General features: G+C 36.3%; 1 protein-coding gene across 14 annotated transcripts in view; it reads right to left on the minus strand.

Moving 5' to 3' along the window:
- PAM (peptidylglycine alpha-amidating monooxygenase) overlaps positions 1-20164 on the minus strand; it is a 275420-nt gene that overhangs the window by 13127 nt on the left and 242129 nt on the right. For all 14 annotated transcript variants that reach the window (XR_009054246.1, XM_057738350.1, XM_057738340.1 and 11 more), the window contains 5 exons: positions 9904-10020; positions 8018-8090; positions 6861-7071; positions 6238-6438; positions 4174-4289 (listed from right to left, as the gene is read on the minus strand). Coding sequence is in view for 13 of the 14 variants with exons in the window: in XM_057738350.1 (XP_057594333.1) it covers positions 4174-4289; positions 6238-6438; positions 6861-7071; positions 8018-8090; positions 9904-10020 (718 nt within the window). In the remaining variant the exon portion in view is untranslated. The remainder of the gene's footprint in view (positions 1-4173; positions 4290-6237; positions 6439-6860; positions 7072-8017; positions 8091-9903; positions 10021-20164) is intronic.

Below are 20164 nucleotides of genomic sequence, written 5' to 3' on the forward strand. Positions count from 1 at the left end.
CTGTCAAATTGCCTGTTTTAATTTATAGAACTAAAAAGGACCAGGTGTTAATTTTTGTTATTATTCCCACCAAGCTATCATACGCTTCCTTAAAAACTGTTTATATGTTACTGATAAGAGGAATCATTTCAAAGATTCAGGGCATTCAGATTATTTCTGAAATGCATACTAGGAGATATGCAGTAACGTGGGGCTTTCTACTCTGTAGCCCAGTGTTGACAACAGTTTCAGTCTGCAAAGGAAACAAATCGAGTTCCCTCCAGTATTTCCTGGCTTTTGTACCCACTTCAGATTACACTGGTGTTTTCATGTGTCTCTCTTCATGACACATTTCCATATCAAATCATGTCATCGCAATCACGAGGACCCAGGAGACAGGGGAACACTTTACGTGCCTTTCTCAGGGTCAGCGAGCCAGTTCCTGGAAGAACAGGCTTAAAGTGTTGCGCTGCGGCCACTTCCATCTGTCTACTGACGCTTCTCAAGGTGCCACGCGTCCGCCGGTTGGCAGGATGCGGATGATTTTTTCACCTTGGAGGCCGGGAGGCCTGCTTGACTATACCATTCTCAAAAATATGATGTCTCTATGAATAGGAACATTATCCTGACTGGGCGTTTCAGGCAGCATCTGTCCACTCTGGTTTGCTGAGTACAAAGGGCGCTTATGAGGCAAACTCCTCTTCTCAGCTCACTGTAGGAGGGGCAGAACACACGCTTTGGAGAAACTACTGTGCTTTAAAAATCAGCAACAATTTGTCACATTGAAAAGAAAAATGAGACAGCTATGCCAAGGAGGCTCATGCCTTCACACTATCAAATGAGCTTGACAAACGTGCAGAAGGACAGAGAGCCAGAAATCAAAACACCGCCTTGTTGAAATCTCCCAAACCACTCATTAAATGTTCATCTTTATTTTGGGCTCAGCTAATAGGTGGCAACAGACTTGCAAATCACAGGCAGTTCCTCTTCTACACCAAAATATGTTTTTAGAAACTGTTTTGGAACGATATGGTTGTAAAGTACTTCACATTCTCTGATGGGAAACAATATTATAATAGGTGGAGAAACAAAGGTGAGGGGGTAATGTTTGAACTATTCATTGGTAATGGCTTTGCTTTAAATAAATCACAATATGTCATCAGTTCAAGGCTATAATAACAATCTCAAATTGATCCAGGGAGACAAGAGTTCAACTGCAAATATTTTGGAGCCCCTGAGGGGTTCAGGGGGAAGCTTAGTGGATGGAACTTTGGGACCTGTATTCCTGCAATCACAGGCACTTAACTATAATCTTTTAAATGAATCATTCTACTGTCTGTGTCATTTGAAAAAAATTATGTTGTAAGATTTAGCATTAAGTTTTAAGATTTCTGAGCTGAACAGATTTAAAGATCTTCCTCTCTAGGCTTTGACACCTTCTCTTGAGGTGTCTCTCCCTAACAAAACAAAAGTGATCAGAGAAAAGAACGACAGTATCCTCCTGGGCATCTGGTGACACAGCCCAGAGCAATTTGCCCTCAAAATCTTATATTTTGTCTTAAAAATTCATAAGGAATTTGTGTTCTGCATATCCTATGTTTGCTTTAACACAAAATAATGTTTAAACTTAATATTAAGTAAAATCGTTCTCTAAGAAGTTGTACCAAGTTATGTTACGGTTTAATATATCTCCTGGCCTCAATATTAAACACATTTTAGAGTCAAAAAGACCTGACTTTAAGATCCAGGTGTGCTACTTACTGTATAGCTATGGATAGGTAATTTCACTTATGTGAACCTTAGGCTCAAATACTATCAAATATTGTGATATTAATCTCCATTGTTAAGGTTGGAGAAATAACATGTACCTGGGGTTACTGTTCCCTTCTTTCTATTTTTCTTGTTTCTTTTTTTGGTATGGAGAAGTAGGGATTATTCCCTTCTTTTTCCACATGAGCAGCCTTGCAGAAGAAAGAAGACAAAAAAATGCCAGCCTGAAGGATGTGCGTGAAAGCAGATGATAGGGACCACAGTCTTTGCTGTGATTATGGGAGGAAGAATGCTGGCGGGCAGCTATATATCTTTTGCTCTCAGAACTTTTGGACACTATTTGATAGAATCATCTTCTTTATTGTCCTACTGTCTCAGCTTCTCTGCATAAAGATGGAGATCATACACTCAGACATAAACATTCCTCAAGAACATAATAGGAGAGGGAGAACTGAAGTACACAAGGACACAAGTAGTGGACAAGCACAAACACATTATGTAAAACTGGACTTCTGACTTGAAGGAAAAATCACTTCTTACATAGGAGTCAAGACACCATATTATTCCCTTCACCCAAACTTAATCTCTGTGATGATAATTTAATTAAACGAAAATTCTGAGAGATTCATAAATGGGTTTCAGTTTACTGAGTCAACAGAGAATACATTTCACGCTTTGGAGTAATATCAAGTCTTGTTTATTGAAAGGAAAAGCAAAATTCACCTTGGAGTTAGACTCTCTTTTGAAGTTTGCGGAACCGACCCTATATTGTGACTTATTTATTGCTGAATGTCTGATGAATACTGATGTTCAGGTACAAGGCTTTCTGAAATTTTCATTCAGGGCTGCTCACATTTTTATGAGACCAAGGCTCATTTAAATCTAGAGCACTTAGTGTTGATTTCTAGATGCATATTTGAATTAAAAGTTAATATCCTGATCGACACAGGACATTATTATTAAAAGAACAACCAAGCAAACACTGTTAATACAAAGTGAAGACCTGAAAGGAAGTAAAGCATCTCACTTTCTTTATCAATAGATATGAAGAAGCTCAAAGGGGCAAAACAATGAAGCTGGGATAATCAATCAGGATCTGAAACACTACTGAGGTAAAATACCTATTATCACTGTAATGATAATAGATTATTCTGAAGGGCTATTATGATTGGATACTTGATTATTGCTTTTCAGGTGAAGTACTTCTATGAAAAGTCTTGTTTGTTGTATATCAACAGAAACTCCAAAATAAAAAAAAAAAGAAAGAAATTTGTACTGGAGCCTTTACTTCAGATTCAGTTCAGTTCAACTTGGATCCTGTAGGTTTTTTTAAACTCTAATTAAGGGAAAGGCTGTGCCCTGTTCTGTTCACCATTGCATCCTTAGTATCTAGCATAATGCCTGACACAGAGGAGATACTTAATAATACCTCTAGAATGAACTTAATAAATCCCAGACTGGCTGCCCGTGTTCTAACATCGACATTGTAAAGTGTTTTTTTTTTTTTTTTTTTTAAGGTAGCAAACTTGGTGTCTTAGAGAATACTGTACGAATTTGAGGATGGAGATATGGTTTATCCAGTGGCTTGTGATAGTTGCATTTTGATCCATCAAAGCCAATACATCTTTACAAATTCTGAAAAAATAACTCTTATTTGCAGTATTTTAGCTAAAATTAATGCATTTTGATCCATTAAAGCCAATACATCTTTACAAATTTTGATAAGTAACTCTTATTTGCAGTATTTTAGCTAATATTAATGTACCACAAGCACATTCAGGCAGTGTATGTGAGCATTCTGATCATTCTGGCAATCATTTTGCCGAGAAGTAAACTGAGGAGACAGAGGGCTTTGGGCACATTGTACCACAGTCACTGTGTTTGTAAAAAGCACTGTTAGAATAAACAGTGGTATACCATTGTGAGGCCAAAACTAGACTTTAGTCTTTTACCTAAGCCAAATCTCTAGAACCTGAATACATTCCAAGAAGTGCTATTTTTAAGTTCTGTTGCTTAGTGTAGTCATAGTGTAAAAAAAGTGAACAAGATTTCTGTTGAATCTAAAAGAACTATAAAATTACAGCTTAACATATTGTGGTATCTTCTCTACTTGGATGACACCAGAAAGTCTTACTTTTTAGATATTCTAACTACAGTGAATTTAAACCTTCTATCATGTGCAAAGTCTACTAAGAACCTTAAAGCTGCATACAGTGTTAATCTGCATCTGAAGAAATCATCTAGGAACAGACAAGGACATTTATTCTAAGTAAAACATAGCATATAGCACTCCCGTTAACCTAGCTAAGAAAGTTATCACATCTTCTTTAAGTTTTTAAAAAATTACTTAAGTACAAATCAAGTGTCACGATTCATATTTTAGTTTTATTCTCATGAAAACTGATATATAATGTACGTAAATACCTTGCGCACTGGCTTGAAGACGTCTATAATTTCCCCACTGGAAAAGTTCATCACAAATCCTTGTACAGGTTCTTGGTCCTCAAAGTAAGGCTTCCCATTCACCGCAAAGAGCAAACCTGTGAAAACATATCCAGTTCACCACGACTAGATTTTAAATACATACATGTACATCACACAAATAAGAAATGTAGGGTCAACCTGGTCCCTCCAACTGGCATCAAAAGTAGAAAACAAAATATTTAGCAGATGTCTCTTCCTGAGTAATAAGATCAGGGCAATCAGGTTAGGGGACTAACTTCCCTGTAATAGGAAAACCAGGAACTGCAAGGCCTGTCCTACTTAGGAAGCCAGTAGAAATCAGAAATACATAGATACAGAGGAGACGACATAGCTAGAGGAATAGATATATAGATATCACAGGTACTCTGAATAGGTATGGAAGAGTCAGGTTATTTAAAGCATTCATTTTGGGGCATCAGAGCTTTTAAAAAATATGTAATATCTACTACAGCTACAAGCAGAATCAGAGAAAAATATGCAAAGTGGAGCTATAGTATAAATAGAAGAAAGATCTGATTGTGAACAACTAACATTTGAAAATGTGAGATGCATATTTCAGATTATCAAAGACATTTTTTCCTAATTAAAAAAATTAGGCCATCTTTTTATATTAATTCCATGAATAGTCTCTGTAGTAAAATTATATTTCTTAGTATAGTAGTATTCCATAGTTTCCAAAATAATGGAAAATGTGATGTTTTGGTTAAATAAATGCTTCAGATGATTGAATATTATGTTTTAAAGAATTAAAAATATAAAATATACACAATACTAAACCAGTGTTGAAGGTTTTTTCATCTTTCTTTAGGGATTTCAGGATAGGGTTCTTTAGCACATCATACTAAGAGCAAAATCAATGCTACCAACATTTTGACTGTGCAACACTGTAGAGAGAATTCCAATTATAATACACTGTGTCTTTTGCTTAGATTCTCTTTTTAACCAGATTTCCTTTCATCTTTTCTCCTGATGTTTTTCTTCTCTTATTTGATTTACTTTTATTCACCATGAACTTGATTACCCTCTTTGTTAAGTAAATGGTCTTGCTAAATTTATTCTTTAAATATGAGGTAAAAACCAACATGAGAATTTATCTTTCACTGACATTAATAAGTCTTTTATTACTTTTTTATTACTTATTCCTTAGGGAAGCCAAATAGCTTGTTCCTATTTCAGTCATTTGAGACCCTTTATTCCATGTCCTAAATAAACTGGGGGCTGCCTGGGAAGATACTAGCCATATGCAACTTTAATAGCATAAGAAATATAAATATTATAGTGATAACTATGTAGTTAATGCAACTTTAATATACAGACATCTCTATGAAATATATTGCAAAAGTTGTATATACATTTTAGAAATATATTTTCAGTTGTTCAGTATTCATGATATAAAGAAATATTATGCTGTTATTTCTAATATGAATTAAATGAACCTTATTTTGTAAGTTTGGATTATTTTTCTGATTTTCCTTAAGTCAAGAAAATCTATTTTGAAAACGAGAAAATTCCAGATTTCATTGGTCATTTCTCCTGGCATTTGCACATAAGCCTTACTTACTTCATCTATTTATCTTAAAAAAAAAAGCTGGCCATAACTCTTTAAAAAAATGTGGAGCAGAAGTATTTTGAACACTGATTTTATCAACATACACCATCTTTTGATGATGTGTGAAGACATAATATTAATCATTTAATAACTAGAGCAAATGATCATAATTAAGGAAAAATAAAAATCAATGTTTGGGAACCATTTTTTAATCCATTACCAACAGTTGCTATATCTTTTGAGTTCTTCATTATTCCCATATAAAGAACAGTGGCACTTGAATTCAAAATGATTTACAACGCACGGACAGTTTTAAATATTTTAAGATCTGATATATAAAGTATCTTCAACCCCTTAATAAAAAAAAATTACAATAAGAGCATTTAAGATAAGACAAAAACTTCTTAAGGATAGAGTTGTAGTATGAAAAAACACAAAAAATAAAGATGAAATACCTGGTATATATGAAATTGCAAACACATTTCTTCCAAATGATGCATGCTTGATCTCTCGCACAAATTCTTTGGTGTCTGTATTAAAACACTGGATCCGACCATTTTCCCTGTCTGCCACACATAACTGGCCCAAATGAGGCACAAGGGCCAAACTGTGAGGAACACTGAACTGGCCTGGTTTCGGATTGCTCTCAGTAGACTCTACAGAACAAAGAAAACCCTCAGATTTACAATTTGTAAAATCACCCAAAGTCTGACTCTAAAGTTTTCTGATTTTCAAAATTCATCATAGTAAACCATTAAATATCTGGAACCGGGGGAAAATTAGGTAAAGCGGTTAATATCTCTTACCCACAAATATGTTACAGATTTTCTCCCTGTTTCGACACAGTTTAAAGTTTTTTGGGTAGAAGCATTCTTTTTTCCTCTTAAAAGACTCTGTGTGTGTGTTTTCTGTGTGTGTGTGTGTGTTTGTGTGTAGCCAACTGGATGCGTACGGAGGCCCTGTTTTCCTCACGTCAGGGCACAATTACATCCTAAAGAATGTGAGGGGTGGCCAATCTCTTGTCCCTAGTGATGCTGGCCAAGAATTATAATTAGAGATCAAGAGTCTTACTGAGTACCTTCTCCCCACTGTGTGACGAACTTTCCACTTGGTGAAAACTGCACAATCCGACTGTTGCAGTAACCGTCCGATACGTAGATGGTTCCAGTGTCTGGGTCCACAGCCACATCCGTGGGTTGACAGAAGTGATTCTGGTCACTGCCTGGCTGCATGCTCCTTCCAAGGATTAGCAGAGGGCCTTCTTTATTGTCTGGATCCAGTTTGAATACCTTTTATAAAAAGAACAAAAGCCTTACCCACTTTCCATGGTTATGACTGACATGCCCCTACCTGACCAAGGCAAGCAGTGTAAGCTCCCAGAGACTTATTTAAAAGAAGGTACCGTTTAGAACTGGATGAGACTCTAGAAATCATCTGGTCTGATTTCTTCATTTGATAAATGAGGCATATAGAGATTAAGTGACCTGCCCAAGGTCACCCAGGTCATTAGTGGTGAATGGAGACTAGTACGTGGATGCCCTGTTCCACCCACCCCCACTCTTCATGTTTTTGTCTTTCCTTTGCCTAGAGTACAACGCTCTCCAGACAATACAAGAGCAATAAATGTTTCCTGAGATGACGTTTGAAAACTAGCTATGCCTTCTGAGTTCTAGTTTCTTTTTCTAGTTTTCCTAGTTCTTTCCCACCTTTTCATAAAGCAGGTAATAAACATGAGCTTATCTTTTAAGGAGAAGACATTATGACTATACTCTGACGGAAATATAACTTCCTTTAAAAAGAACAAAAATTTGTTTTACATATGAACATGTATATACTAGAGACCTTGCCTTGATTTATAGAAGATTAAAGTAGCTTACAAAAAATACATAAAAGATAAAGTGAGAAAAGAAAAATAACTAAGATCTGGGGACAGAGGAAAGAAAAGAAAATATGGAAAGCTAAGAAGGAGGTTGGAAGAGCCCATACAGTTGGTAGAGTGAAACTTCACATCTGGCCCTAAGGTTCCTGCCAGCCACACAGAAAAGGGTGATTTGATCATTTACATGTAAGTTTTTCCTAGCACTGAGCTCTAAAAAGAACCATTTCAGATATGGCTGTTCCATTCTTTTGTTATAAACTTTCTGGGTCACAGAAAAAGACCTAGACAACTCCAGAGCATTTTGAAAGCATAACTCCATTAACTTCTATTTGAATAACTGCCAAATGGAAGATTACCTGATGGAGAGCCACGTCTGTGACCCAATAATTTCCATCTTTATCTATACTCAGACCATGTGGCAAGTAAAACCTGCAAAATAAAGATAATTGTCTTGATTACATAATTACTCTTAAAGCATACATGAGAGGAAATGTTTTTGGTAATTAATTGGTAAAGGCAATATAAATCTATAAACTGATAAATGTATACCTGTATTACTAAAGCAGACCAAAATGAATTGCTAAATGAAAATACCCATTTTAATGGAGACCTCTTTGTGAAAAATCTTAAGCAGTATTTAATCATTTAAAAATCTATAAATGAAGCCTACATATCAATTACAAATATTTATTATAAAGTATGGTATATTAAATAACCCAAATAATATCAATTTGAAAACAAGTTCTAAGATCATGAAGAAATGTGTATAAAACAAATTGTCTAGAGAAATATAAATGGATTTACATGGTTTGAATAGTTTAAATATGCTGCTGCCAGGTAACATAATGCTGTACTAATATAAAATATTAAATATATGATTGAAAAGCTTTAAGAGTGCCTATTAAGGACAGTAAAACCCAAACAAAACAACTTCCAGCAGACATGGGCTGTGATTATCTAAGCAAAGTGAAGTGGTGTGCTGGATAATCATTAGAGAAGGTTAATCTATTTAACAAATCAATTGGGATGACCCAGGTAAGAGAACTGTAAACTACTGTGGACAGAGACTCATAGGCTTAAGGAACTTGGACAGAGTTAACAAACACATGGACAATGTCTTAAGGTGATTGTGGTTAAACCTGACAATCCACAAGCTACGTATGTCAGCTTCTAGCTTTTACAAGGTGTTGGCATCACAGATTTCTTTTTCATGAGCCAGGAATGTAACACCCTGATCTTGACTAATAAACTGAACTAGATCTCTCTTTTGGTGACAATGTGAGGGTTATGATTTGCTTTCAACACGGACACCCCACTGTTGGCCAAATTGATTGAGCAGCAGTTGCTCTGCCTTCCTCTTTAATCCCTGTCTGGAATGAGAATGCGTCTGATTAATGGGTAGAGCACTGAAGAGACAGGTTCAAACACGAGTGGTGGGGCTGGTATTAGAATTTGGCCCCTGACTCACCATCTTAGAATCCTATAAAAAGCTAATGATTACCATCTCCATAAGCAGCTGCATTTAAAGCGGATGGCTCCCCGCCTTTCAAAGAAGCTGGCTTTCCCTGTGTCTAAGCAGATGGAGTAGGGTATAGCTCCTGAAGCTTCCAGGTTACAGTGGTTGCGGACACTCTGAAAGCAGGTGCCCCTTTCTTTCAATGACCATGAATATCTGCCAACTTTTCTTTGGCCGCCAAATGCCATCTAGGGATAAGACCAAATAATGAGCAGCTTTCAAAGCCAAATTACCTATGCATGCTATGGAAAGCTGAAAGTGACATTTGTTTAGTCTTCACTTTGAGATGGGAAGAGAGAAGCCTTTTTTCTTAATGGTGATTAGTTGATGAATTTGGTTATGTAGCTTTTCTGCTCAAGAATTTTTTTTTTTTAACCTTCAGATCTAGCTCAGCAACAACTCACTTCTTAGCTATGTGAGTCAATTCTCTCTGAAGCCTGACTACCTATTACAATCAGCTGGAGTGCTTTCAAACTACTGTTTTGATACCCGGGCCCCATCCCAGACTAAATCTAATTTTTGGAAGCTTCCCAGGTGATCTGAAAGTTCAGTCAGGGTTTAGAACCACCTCTTTAGAAAATGAAAGACAGGATGGCCCCATCAGTCTCCTACTTTCTTAAGCTGTGCTTTCTCATCACTGCTGTACAACACAGTCTAAGACCAGACCCAATGATACACTCTGTACCAATATACGTAGCCTAAGCATAAATAAGTAAATTAACTCACAGATTTTTTCCACTAGACTGGAGTACTGCAGCATTATCTGGATCTATGACAAGAATAGTGTCTTCTTCAATTGGCCCGAGACCTCTTTGCTGGTAAACAAACTTGCTGTCAAAAGAGCTAAAAAAGAAAAAAAAAAAAAAAAAAAAGCATTAGAATGGGAAGTAAACCAACCAGAAACATCAGTAAACTTGAGAAATGCAGACCATTCGCTTGAGATTTGAAATACAGAATTAAGAGAAAGGCTCACACGTGTCTGACTTCATGCTTCAGTAGCTTGGATCACAGATATACCATGAGGCTAAAGAACTAGTGAGTGGTCAGTGCAGCAGCAGCACAGGCTTTCCCAGAGACGCAAGCTTCCAGAAACACCAAATCTGAATCCGCACTTTCACAAGATCCCCAGGTGAGTCATATTCACATGAGAGTTTGAGAAACACTACCTACAACTCTTAAAGAAACTATTTTTTTCAAAAGCTCCTCAAAATGTTTTAATTCAATAGTTATGTTCTTTCACACTACAAAAGAAGGCATAACTTATTTTAACTTTCCGTGTAATGATAAGGAAAGTGTAAATGTTATTTAGCAGGAAGGAGAGTGATCAAAACTATGTTTGCTATTCTACTAGCCGTAGGTACAACACGCGAATACATGTTATAAGCATATAGAACAGAATGTTCAAAATATTTCAAAAATATAAAACATAATTGATTCTTGAAACAAAAATGTGTTCAGAGACATAAAAGTTTTTCCATGTAGCAGTTTTTCTGTAAGTACAAAATGGAAATCTATGTAATAATTAATACAAACACTAAAATGAATATAATTCCTGTGTTTTAACTCTGTACTTTGAGGTTATTATAAAATATTATGAACATGTATGTTTATATATATATTTCTTTTAAATTTATATTTCAGTCTGAATTGTTAGTAATATCTTTAAGTTGACAATTATCACAGACATTGTACTTATTTAAATTCCTGTTTTGGAGATTATTTGGGATAAATAGCAAAGATAAGCTCTTCTCATCTAAACTTATGTGATGGAGGGGAAAATATATGAAAAACCAAGAGACCAACTTAAATTTTCAAAAGCAAAGACCTGACCAGCATACAGTTGAGCCATATGTGTGAGTTGGGGGGAGGGGGGCATAAAAATATATAATGTATATAATTTGCCAGATGAAGTCAGTGTATGATCAATGACTATTTCTGTAAAACAGAATTTCCTTTACAGAATCAGACATGGTTGTAAAAAAGAACTATTAATATTTTGTAGCTCAACTGTATAAGCTAAAGAATCTGAATAACATTAAATATTTATGGAGAAACACTGGCAACTTGGAAGGTGAGAGACTGCTCAAATCTGTCATACCCCCATTGAAAAGTTGGTTGATATTTTTATGGAACTTATGTAGAGTCCCAGTAGGAGAACAAAAATTTCAAAATTACATTCTCTTGCCATAAATCTTGACTGTCATAGTCTTTTGAGTATATTTTTCCTGAAAGATAATAAGTCCCTGAAATAGTTCTTGTTAATGATGCATTCAAGTGAATAAAAAATATTGATTCAGCTTTGTGAACCTAAAACTTAAGTAATACTGCTTACATATGCTATTATGTGTAGTTAAAAACCACACAGCAATACCTAGAAAAAAAACACATAAGTTAATGAAATGGAAGTAACATCACTAACAAAGCAGATTTTATAAAACAGTTGTGAGATGATTACTACATTGAAATATAAAACTTTTTTAGTTAGATCCAATGTAAGAATATACAAGGTATTATTAAATCAGGAGACACTGGTAAAGGGCAAACATGAAGTAACTCTTTCTTAGTAAAGAGTTATCCTATACCTGAAACTCTATTTTCGATGTGACTTTCTGTATGAGAAACATCATAACCATTCTCCTAGAAAACAAAGGTACTGGATTCAACTACCAAAGATCCATATTTTTTTCCAACTTGTCTGTGATACTGGATAACTTAAGTTCAGCATGTTGAAGACTCATAGTATGCTACAGTTTTACATTCATGTGCAATAGAATGAAGTCTTCATTTATTATTTCTTTCAAGGCTTAAGACATTCCTCATTATTCAGAAACATTTCATGATTCGTAATGGCATAATGGTAATCTAAATAACATGAGAATTATGTTTTTTCTGACTTGAGTTAAAATTTGTTTTCCCTTTTTATAAAATGAAAATTCGAGATAACTGTAGATTTACATGCAGTTGCAAGAAATAATACAGAGAGATTCTGTGTACACTTTACCTAGTTTCCTCAATGGTAGCATTTTGCACAAATACAGTACAATATCATAACCAGTATATTGATATTGATAAAATCCACTGATTAGATTTAGATTTCCCTTTCCATTTTGTATTTCCTAAAATTTTCATTTATTCTTACAGTTTATTTACATGGGCATGGAAGATACTAGTACATTAGTTCTCCACCCCACCCCCACCTAGGAGTAACATGGAAAGTTACCAAGTCCTCATAATTCTTACCAAGTGCTATCCACTTGACATGCAGAAAGTGTTCTGACCCACTATTTTTTTTTTAATTAATTAATTAATTTTATTGGTTGTGTTGGGTCTTTTTTGCTGTGCGCGGGCTTTCTTTAGTTGAGGTGAGCGGGGGCTACTGTTCGTTGTGGTGCGCGGGCTCCTCATTGCCATGGCTTCTCTTGCTGCAGAGCACGGGCTCTAGGTGCATGGGCTTCAGTAGTTGCAGCACATGGGCTCAACAGTTGTGGCTCACGGGCTCTAAAGCGCAGGCTCAATAGTTGTGGCGCACAGGCTTAGTTGCTCCGCAGCATGTGGGATCTTCCTGGGGCAGGGATCGAACCCATGTCCCCTGCATTGGCAGGTGGATTCTTAACCACTGCGCCACCTAGGAAGCCCCTGACCCACTACTGATAGCTAATAATAGTGGCAGTCCAAATGCCTCTTGTATATCCTGATAAAACTAGAGCCTTTCAGACCTCAGCATACCTAATTCTACATCTCTTATTTGCAAAATAACAAACCATACAGGAAGTGTGACATATTTACTTGTTCATGATTTCTCCAAGCAACACGTTGCAGTATTCTTTGGTCTGTCTTGTCATTCATTTAAATGTTCACCATCAGTCTTAAATCTCCGGTCCTACTATTTTAGGAAATACCATTCCTACAACTTACTGATGGAGAGAAAGTAAATCTCCCCACGCCCCACCTTCAGGAGCATATGTTGAATTCCTCTAATTTAAATCATATTTTTTTAATAGCTCCAGCTTATTTCTCCAGACACTTGAATATTTAAAAATGCAAACTCTAGTTTAAATCACTCTCTGGCAGCCATATACGCTCAAAGTCAAAGATCTGCAATGTTGGGCTTGACTTCCAAGGAAACAAACTATGTCAAGGAAGAAATACAAACAAACCTAGATTCACAGTCCTAATGCTGGTCAGATCAAATGAAATGTTGTAGCTGATGTGTAGGTAAGTGGAAAAATCTTTAATCAATAGTAATGTTCTGCACTGCTTATGAACACATAAAAATAAATGTATCAAGTAGTTGATATTTTGCTGTCACAAACCTAAATTGTGTGTGGGCATCTATACTCACATCTAGAAATGTCAAATTTCTAATGGTGGGAAAAATAGCAAAAGTAACTAATTTGAAGATCATACTCTTTTATTTTATTGTCTATTTTTTGGTGATGTTATAATAAATTGTGAAATAGAAAATGAAAAATTCAAAAGAAAAATAAGTAACAAAATAAGTAAGCTATTGAATAAATAAATCAGATTTTTACAATAAAAAACTGGATACATGGAAAATATCAGATCTCTCAACTTATCAAGATTTTTTCTTAGTATCTTATTACAAAGTAACAACTAATAGCATGGTTTGTTTTTTAGTTTTTTTATTATTATTACAAATTACCCCCATGCCATTAGTGTGCACAGAGGGCATTACATGTGATGCTTTAGACGAACCACTCTTCCTATGGTATTCAGCTCTATGATTATTAATCACAGTATTACTATACTTCCCCTGTATCCATCAAGGATTTCAGTGACTTGGCAAGTTCTTGAATTTACTGATATTAGCATCATTTGAATATATTTTTTACTTCAGTAGAATAATTTACTTCAGTAACATAACAAATAATAACATTCTAGAATTCTTAGATCATAGCTTTAAAGGAATTAACCATAACACAATAGGCCCAACTGTGTTCACTGAAAATCTTTTGTGATACCCTTTACCAGATTTCTATATGCTTAAACTGGCAGCATCAAGGGACATTCAGTCACTCAATGGATTGGTTGACGAGTCCTAATCCTTTCACTTGGGATAACTGGAGCTTCATGCAACTAACAGCTGCCCCTGGTAGTTACAGAGGGCAAGTAATAAAGGGAATTGATGTTTTTTTCTGAAATGGGAAAATCTCAAACACACACACACACACACACACATTAAATCTGTCAAATAGAGTAATTTATAAACTCTCCTGTAATTCAAAGAAAAGTAACCCTTGAACAGTTCACAAATGGATGTCAGATTATAGAGCTGGATACACCGTTGCTATAGCAAACTGCATATTTAGTGTTCTAAAGCAGCTACCCCGCATTATATGCTGCACAGAGGTCTTTATTTCAACCACATTTAACTTTTTACAGGATATAATAATACCCTGCACATTTCACATAGTGCCTGGAGCACGGCTGATTTCTGTTTGCTTCTCTAAAAAAGCACTCAGCAGAAAAGACTGAACTGTGGCCTGTGGGCTGGAATTCATCGGTTCTTTATTTTAGCAGTTTGAATCCCCCATTAATGATTTTGCACATTAGCAGCTAATCAAACAGTTTAGATAAGGCTGAAAAGAAATGCTTTGCTATGTTCACACACAAAAGAACTACAATAGGGAGAAAATAAACTTCTGTGCCATCAATCAAAATTAAGGAAATGCAAATAAATAACAGCAACAGAAGAGAGAAGCAAGATAAAATGTAATTATATAAATTAAGAGGCTGAAGAAAGGACCATAGGTTTTCAAATCAGAAAATAAGTGGAAATGTACCCTTAACGTTAGGAAAGCAAAGACATACCATACTAAGACCAAAGGCTTTAAACAGAATATAATTAATACTATGTTAAAAACACTTGCTTCTGAATATATACGCATTGAAAAATTCCTATGAGGCGGGAAAAAGGTGGGCAGACAGAGAAGCCAGTATGATTACTCGGTGCCCCGATGGACCTAGCACTAGAGACATCCCCAACAGGGATGAAAAAAACAAAGAACTAGGGGTCTCAGCACGGGGCTCTGTTTGGTCAGTAAGGCCGCCGGGGATGAGTCACTTAACAGAATGAGGCAGTTTCTAAAGTCTTCATTTTCGGGACTAGGGAACAGAGTCAGGGAGTTCAAATGTCTTGATACGGTCTCAAAGCTAGGAAACGGTAACAAAGATTGAACCTCGCGTGTCCTGCCTTCAAAAGCATGTGGTTTTCTCTGACTAAGACTGACCTCACTGGACTGGAGAATCTCCCCTCCAGTTATCAAATTTAACTTGTAGATGATTTCAAGAAGAATCAGAGAAAGTGGCATAAAACTGGAAGAAAATGTCTTGAGTAAAATGGGAAATGGCACCATGAGAGAGAAGACTGGACTATGGACACATTCTTTTTGTAGAACTCCTTACAATTTTCTCTCAGATGTGAAGGTACCACTCAGTCATTTTGAGTTCAATTTTCCAGGCCCAATTAATTCTTAAGGTATGAAAGAATTTGCAGATACAGAAGCGTGACCTCAAGCAGATGTATCTTAACTGAGACTCCAGAAAACTAGGGAGGCAAATCTTGAACTGCTTTTTATGAAAGTTAGGAAGCAGATAGATTTCTGAAACAACAGAACCTGGAAAGAGTCCATAAGACACTGATGAAGAGACAGTTTGTGAACAAATTATTTGGGGTGCAAATGGGAGAAGATTCCCAGAAGACCACGTCTCTAAGAACAAAACTTGCTAAACCAATCATTCAACTATTCAAATTTTGTAAACAACACATATAAAGATATGAAAGGCATGCTCATCAAACAGGCCTAATACAAGGCTGGGAAGGACAGCTCATTCCCTGGTTAATTAAGAATAAAATAATTATGAATAATAAATGAAGCAATGCTAAACCTCATAAAGTGAAATGTACTTAGAATAAAATCCTGAATTAAGTGTTTTTTAAACACTGCAGAAGTATGAATTTCTAGCAAAAACCAGCACAATTTTATGAAATATATTTGGAGACTCTAGTAGATTACAAATTCAACACAAGGTAACAAGATTAAATAACTGCTGAAGAAAAGTGAATACAATCCTTTTATACTAATAGATATCTAGAATACACATCAAGGAAAATAACTGCATTGCTGATCACGTAATACATGAGGTATTGTGGCCACTTCTTAATCAAACAGTTTGAAGGACTGAGAAACCAGAGCACCTTCAGATGAAAGTATCATGTCAGCATGAAGATTGGCTGAGGGCCTGGGGGATATTTAGTCTGGAGATGTTAAGACTTTCTTCAAATATGCAAACAATTGACATGAATAAATGGGAGTAAATTCACTTGCATTTGGCTGTCATGAAGGTGAAGTTACAGGACACAGATTTGAGTTTAGCATAATGAAGAACTTTATGACGTCTAGATGAGTCCCATAATTGGAAAGTATGTCTCATATCCAGGGACTTTCTTGGAATTGAAAGAATTCAAGCACTAGATAACTGGAAGATTTTGTACAGAGATGTCCCAGCAGGAAGCTGGAGATGAGCTCTCTGGTGGACATTTGCTATTCTGGATGCCCAATGCTACTGCCCCATTTTGTGCTAATAAAACCTCAGTTTTTCTTTAGTTGACCCAACATTCTGAGCCACACTCTCAGTCCACTTGCTTTTGATAATATCAACTCTACTCTCACATTCCAGGGATAGAACAAAAAACTTCGGCTAAGCCAACGAGTGGATTTCATTCCTCTGCCCACAGTGACTGGTTCAGGATGGAAGAAACATGATCTAAAGTCAGGCAGACGAACACTGAAAGACTCAATTTAAGGATTTCCTGTTGAGCTATATCAAGGACATAGACTATCTCATCTGTAATTCTGAAGCTGCAAGTGAGGAGGAAGATCGATTAGGGCCTAAGAATGGAGCCAACCAGGGGAAAATGTGTTAAATAGATGCTGGTGGTGGTGTTTGAGCTACCATACCCTTAAAGTTTTTATTTATACAAACTAATAAATTTCTTGTTTTCCTAAGCTAGTTCGTGTTGGGTTTTCTCCCTTACTGGTTACAGAAAGAACTGCAAGTGATACAACTTTCAAAATCCCTTTCAACTCCATTTGAAGAAATGACAAACGGTATAATGGAAACACCTTATAGCACCTAAAAATCAGGGATAAAACCCATGGTTTACTTAAGAGGGTATGTGATGTGAGGCCTTCATAGGAGAATTTCAGCCACAGCTGAGAAATAAAAGGCCAAGAGGCAAGCCTCTGACAAAGTGATTTTAAGACAGAGACCCAGGAACAGCTGTTACTGAGGTAGGAGCTACCCAACTCCTGCTGGGAGGCATTTAAACTTTAAAGAGCTCTAGCTGCCACGCTGCCCAAATACTAGGGCAGACAAGAGGCCTTTTAAAGTTTCATTACATCCTGCTGGTAATAGGCATTTCCTGTTTTAGCTAGAAGAAGCATCTCAAAATAGCCATAAGTAAGGCAGAGACAGGGAGGAAAATGGAAATCAAATTGAGAAAGGGAGTGACAGTCATCTTTCAGGAGGGTAAGTGTTTTATCATCATCAACATTATTCCTATTATTATTATTTTTGTTGCCATGCTTATTTAGCATGATTAAGAAGAAGAGTAAGAGCTGATGAAGGCTATCAGATAGGAATGAAGAGTTGCAGTGCTTATAAAGACAGTTGATGTGATGACATCAAAGGAGCTTTGAGTACTGATTACTTTTAAGTGTACAATTTGATTTTTTTTCTTATTAGTCATGTATATATGGCAACCCCAATCTCCCAGTTAATCCCATCCCAACCACCACCGCCCCCCCAACCCCTGCTTAAGAACTGAGTATTAATTAGGGATTATTACTAACTTGAAGCACTGTCTGATACTTAAAGAATGGTCAGCTCCTAAAAATTAGGGGATATAGACTGCTAAGATTTGATTTAGAGCAAGCTCTGGCCTTATGGAACTTATAACTTTGTGACATGAGAAGTATCAGGAAAGGAAAGATTCTGAGGAAAACCAATACAGGATTTCTCACCCCTCTATCCAAATAGCGGTAGCAACAAGAATGTACTTTCCACCCAATCTTTAATTTCCAGTCTCTCATCGGTACATAATAAATTCTTCAGGAAGGTGCTGTCTTTTTCTTTGTACAATCCTTGGATATTCAATGAGGGAAAAGAAAAACTATGTACTTTGTCTATTTTATATAATGCGACTTATGCATGGAGGAAGGATGGTCATGTATGACCGTTCAACGAGCAGGGCCACACATCCGAATCTACTTTCTTACAAAATAACTAACAGAGTTATCCACTTCTAATTCTCTTCGTAAACAGTACAGCAGACAGTGTTGGAAGCAGAGATCCAAGTGCCAGAAGAGAGCTTCCTCACAAGCATGGATTGCAAAGGCTGCTAGGGGCCAACAGGAGATACAAGAGAGGTGGAAGGAAAGAGAGATAACAAACATTCTTACACCTGAAAGGTATGGATGAAGAAGAGAGAAGACAGATTTGCTGAGCTAAATCAGCACGCCTGCTCTGAAGAAGTCTTGCGTTTCTAACAACACCCCTTTGCCAGTTCCATTTATCAGGGTAAACACACCGGGACTTTGGCAATGGAACTGGAATCTATTTACACATGATACTGGTTATCTAGATGAAAGCAAGATGCCAGGAAAAAGCAGGTCTTCAGCTAGGACTGCCATATAAGCTCTTGTTTCACAGTCTTGTGTCATCTACCCCAAGCTGGCCTTGACTAACACCCCCTCCCCTTGTTTTCTCTATTAAACTATTCCAGCCTCTGCTGTTTACTTGGAATGAATATTACATTAAAATGGAAAATTGGACTTTGTCCAATTTAGCTTTAGCCAGCTGAAACAGTATCAATGGGAGAAAATGATGCTGTAATTTTCTCGTCTGGTAAAATGTGGCTAGAAATCCATGCAGAAAATATAGCAATATTCATTAAAATGAAGAATATGCTACAATGAATAGTAACAGTTTGCTTTTGAAAGCACTTGTTAAAATATCATTAGATGTTCAACAATGACTAAGACAATGTAACAGAGATGTATGAATAGGGATGCTGAGTTCGATGGCTTTGAACTCTGAAGTGGTCTCTTTCTCAGATTCCATTTTCAAGTGTAACAATTGGAAAGGACCATTAAACAGTAACAAAGCTATCAATCTATTTTGAAATGCTGACTGAATTCCATCTTCAATTACACAAAGAAAACTACATACATGTATACGTGACAGAGCAGGTTTAGCCTAAGTTTAATCAGCATCTCTGAAAATGGAGGAAGAAAACAATTGAACTGTGTCTCTGGATCCTCAATTTTCCAAATGAAACCCTACAGCTGTACACTTGAAAGGAGAAGATTCACTACACTTAATCTGTAAGATATTTAAAAATTTGCCTTCATATGTAAATTTGTGATAAAACGAATAAATGGATATTCATTACTCCGGAGGATTAAGATAACCTGTTAAATTTGGGAGCAAGCTTTTAAAAACACAATCATGTAAATGTGCTCATAATCCTCTAAAAGACAGTAAGTATAACAAAGTGGTAAGTGGGCCAACTCTAGAGTCAGATGGAAAGGAACTGAAGCCTGACTTTGCTAGGCTAACTATGAGTGAGATCTGGGGCAAAACACGTACCTTCTCTTGGTTTCTTCATCTGTAAAATGTGAATGATGATAATAACAGTGCCTAACTGCTGTCAGCTAATTTACGCAAACATTTAGAACAGTCACAGGAGCATAGGGAACACTCAATAATTAGATATTTTTACCAAAAATCCCTATAAGAAGATAGTGGAAGATAGAATAAAAGGTTGAAATGAGAAACCCAAGGGAAAAGCAGGGATGTTACTGTTATTCTTAAGTCTTCGGTACTCATGAAAAAAGCAAATTTGAGTAATAAAATTAATCTATACGAAAATGTGAAGGCCAACATACTATTTCTATAATAT

The sequence above is a fragment of the Hippopotamus amphibius genome, chromosome 1 (assembly GCF_030028045.1).
Source record: "Hippopotamus amphibius kiboko isolate mHipAmp2 chromosome 1, mHipAmp2.hap2, whole genome shotgun sequence".
NCBI classification, from domain to species: domain Eukaryota; kingdom Metazoa; phylum Chordata; class Mammalia; order Artiodactyla; family Hippopotamidae; genus Hippopotamus; species Hippopotamus amphibius.